General features: G+C 53.4%; 1 protein-coding gene across 1 annotated transcript in view; it reads left to right on the forward strand.

Moving 5' to 3' along the window:
- Positions 1-2750, forward strand: part of CCDC197 (coiled-coil domain containing 197) — a 27425-nt gene that overhangs the window by 6703 nt on the left and 17972 nt on the right. The window contains exons 5-6 of the mRNA XM_042781490.1: positions 1127-1243; positions 1300-1390. Coding sequence (XP_042637424.1) covers positions 1127-1243; positions 1300-1390 — 208 coding nt within the window. The remainder of the gene's footprint in view (positions 1-1126; positions 1244-1299; positions 1391-2750) is intronic.

Below are 2750 nucleotides of genomic sequence, written 5' to 3' on the forward strand. Positions count from 1 at the left end.
CCCCATCTTCCTTCCGAGGAGTGGCTGGTGGGTTTGAACCGCCAGCCTTCTGGTTAGCAGTTAAGTGCCTTAGGCACTATGCTACCAGAGCTCCCATAGCAACCCTAGGCACTCCTAAATATTGGTTTGTGTCTTGAAAACAAAAGCAGAAAATCTCGCCACCAAGTGGGATCCGACTCCCAGCCCCCACGTAGAGCAGAGCTGCGCTCCCCAGGGTTTTGGTGCCTGGTCTTTCACAGGTAGATCAGCAGGCCTTTCTTCTGAGGTGCCTCGGGGTGGACTTGACCCTCCAGTCTGTTGGTTAGCAGCTGCGTGTTTAATGGTCGGCACCGCCCAGGCTCCGGTTGAATCTAACGCCTATTTTACAGATGAGAACAGTGATGCTCAGACAGACTAGGTCCTTGAGCAGGGACCAGTGCTTCTGGACTTAAGCGCTCCTGCTGCCTCTTACTGGCCTTGAGAATGAAGTGTAGTTACCTCTGGAGCTCTGGGACCTCGTCCAGAACCAGAGCCAAGAGTCTGTGCCCTTCCAGCTTCAGGGCTGCTGGGAGGACACTGTGGGGCAAGGCTGGGAATGGCCGCCTGTGGTCCAGGCCTGCCCCAGGCCCAGAGCTGTGCTGGGCACCTTCCCCCAGGGAAGCTGTGGTCAGCAACGGCAGGGCCTCCTCAGGCCTGGGCAGACCTGGCCCCGTGGGATCTGAGTTTGTAACACATGAGGGTTGGGGTCTGAGGCTGTTGACCCCCAGCAAGGCCCACAGAGTGGGAGCCGGGAGCTAGACTGACCACAGTGTACATAGTCCCTTCCAGATCTTGCACTTCAGGCTCAGAAGCAAAGCTAGCCAGCTGGCCGTGAACCTAAGGGCCTGACGTGCAGGACGCCGGTGCTGCTGGGAGCAAGGGCCACTGATTCCTCAGGCCTCCTTAGCAAGTCCCCAGGTCTGGCCCCCAGACATCTCCAGGCAAGAACCTCAGGCCCCAAGGGGGAGGGACTTAGCCAAGCCACCTTGGCAGAGAAGCACAGACCAGAACGAGAAGGTGCTCTTGGCTCCAGGATGCTTCCTTGGCCCCAGAGGGAGCTGGGAGTGGGGGCCAAGGGGGGCTTCTCTGCCTCTCTCTCCTCCCACAGAATGTGCTGCTCGACTACATACGGCTGGCCATTGACAACATGGCCCAGCGGTGTCACCCTGCTGCTGGTGGCCTGCCCAAGAGCATGGACCTCTTCTCCAAGCTCGACCTGATTCAGGTGAGGAGGGTGGCCATGGCCACAGTTGTTTCAGCCCCTGTTGACCCTCCCCGCAGCTGTGTGGCTGCTGGTGCAGTAGGGCACCGTGGACCCTGGGGCTCTATCCGTGTCTCCACAAACCTGTGACGAGCACCCATCTGGTGCGAGGTGCAGCATTTGCTCTGCGTGGTCTTTCTGTGTGGCCCTCACCCTCTCACATGTACACACACACACACACACACCTCACAGTGTACACACACCCATACGGACACACGGTGTACACACTCATACAGACACTCACATATGCTCCCTGCACACCTAACAATACGCACAAAACATACACACACCCTGCACCCATGCACCCAGGTACCAGTTCCTGGTCACAAACACGGAGGTCTGGCCACACTTTACACACACACGTGTGCACACAGGGAGGGACACGTCAGTGACTCTGAGGGAGCCTTCTGCAGAGACCCTCGGTCAATTCAACAGAACGGCCCTTCCTCATGCCCCTGTCCTCATCGGTTAGGACGCTGTGGCCACTGCAGAGCTGTGGTCACCAGCAACAGAAAGCACGTGCTCAGCATGCCTTCCCCGACAGCCCAGGCCTTTTATTGTTTCTTTAATAACAGCTTCATTGAGGTACAGTTCACACACAAGAAGTTATAAACTTCACCTTTTTTTGTAATTTCCTTTTTTTAGGAGACAACTTTTTAAAAAATGTATTGTGGCATAATATACATAACACAAAATCCGCTGTGTTAGCCATGTTTTAAATGACATCAATCACATGTGCCGTGTTGTGCCACCAGCACCACCACCCACGTTCAGGGGGACTCAGTGCCCCCTGCGAACAGCTGGATATGTCTCACATTTTTCTCAAAAATTAACAAGTTGTTTTTCTTTACTCGCAATAGGTTGTGAGAGGAAAACAAATAATAATTTCTTGAAAGTAAGAAATGAAGGGCCTCTCAAACAAAGTATAACAAGAAAGCCGACAGTGATTTCCTGTCTTCTGGCAGAAGCTCAGAAATGCCTGCACAATTTGCTATTTTCCTAGAGAGCTTGCTCAGAGCCTTGTCCCTGTACATCATTTCAACACTTTCCACAGGTACAACTCAGTGGCATTAATTACGTCCACTGTGTTGTTCAGCTGTCACCACCGTCTGTTTCCACATTTCCCATCACCCTTAACAGGAGCACAGTGTCCTCTGAGCCCTGAGTCCCCTTTGTCCCTCCTGCCCACCCACCTCTGGTTGCTAGGTACCGCAGAGTCGGTTCTGACTCACAGCCACCCTGTCTGTGCACAACAGGACAAGAGGCTGCCCAGTCCTGACCTCTGAACCACACATCACCTCTGGCCTCCACGCACTTGCCTGTGCTTGGTATTTCATACGTGGGAACTCACAGTCTGTTTTAAACTTTGAAGTATCCTCATCAGGGTTTTCACTCACACACCCATCACTACAGTCTCATTTCAGAAGATTTTCATTTTACCCCAAAAAGAAATTGTATATCCGTTAGCGAT

This window comes from Orycteropus afer, unplaced genomic scaffold (assembly GCF_000298275.1).
Source record: "Orycteropus afer afer isolate SDZICR_OR568_19922 unplaced genomic scaffold, OryAfe1.0 scaffold00127, whole genome shotgun sequence".
Taxonomy (NCBI): Eukaryota; Metazoa; Chordata; class Mammalia; order Tubulidentata; family Orycteropodidae; genus Orycteropus; species Orycteropus afer.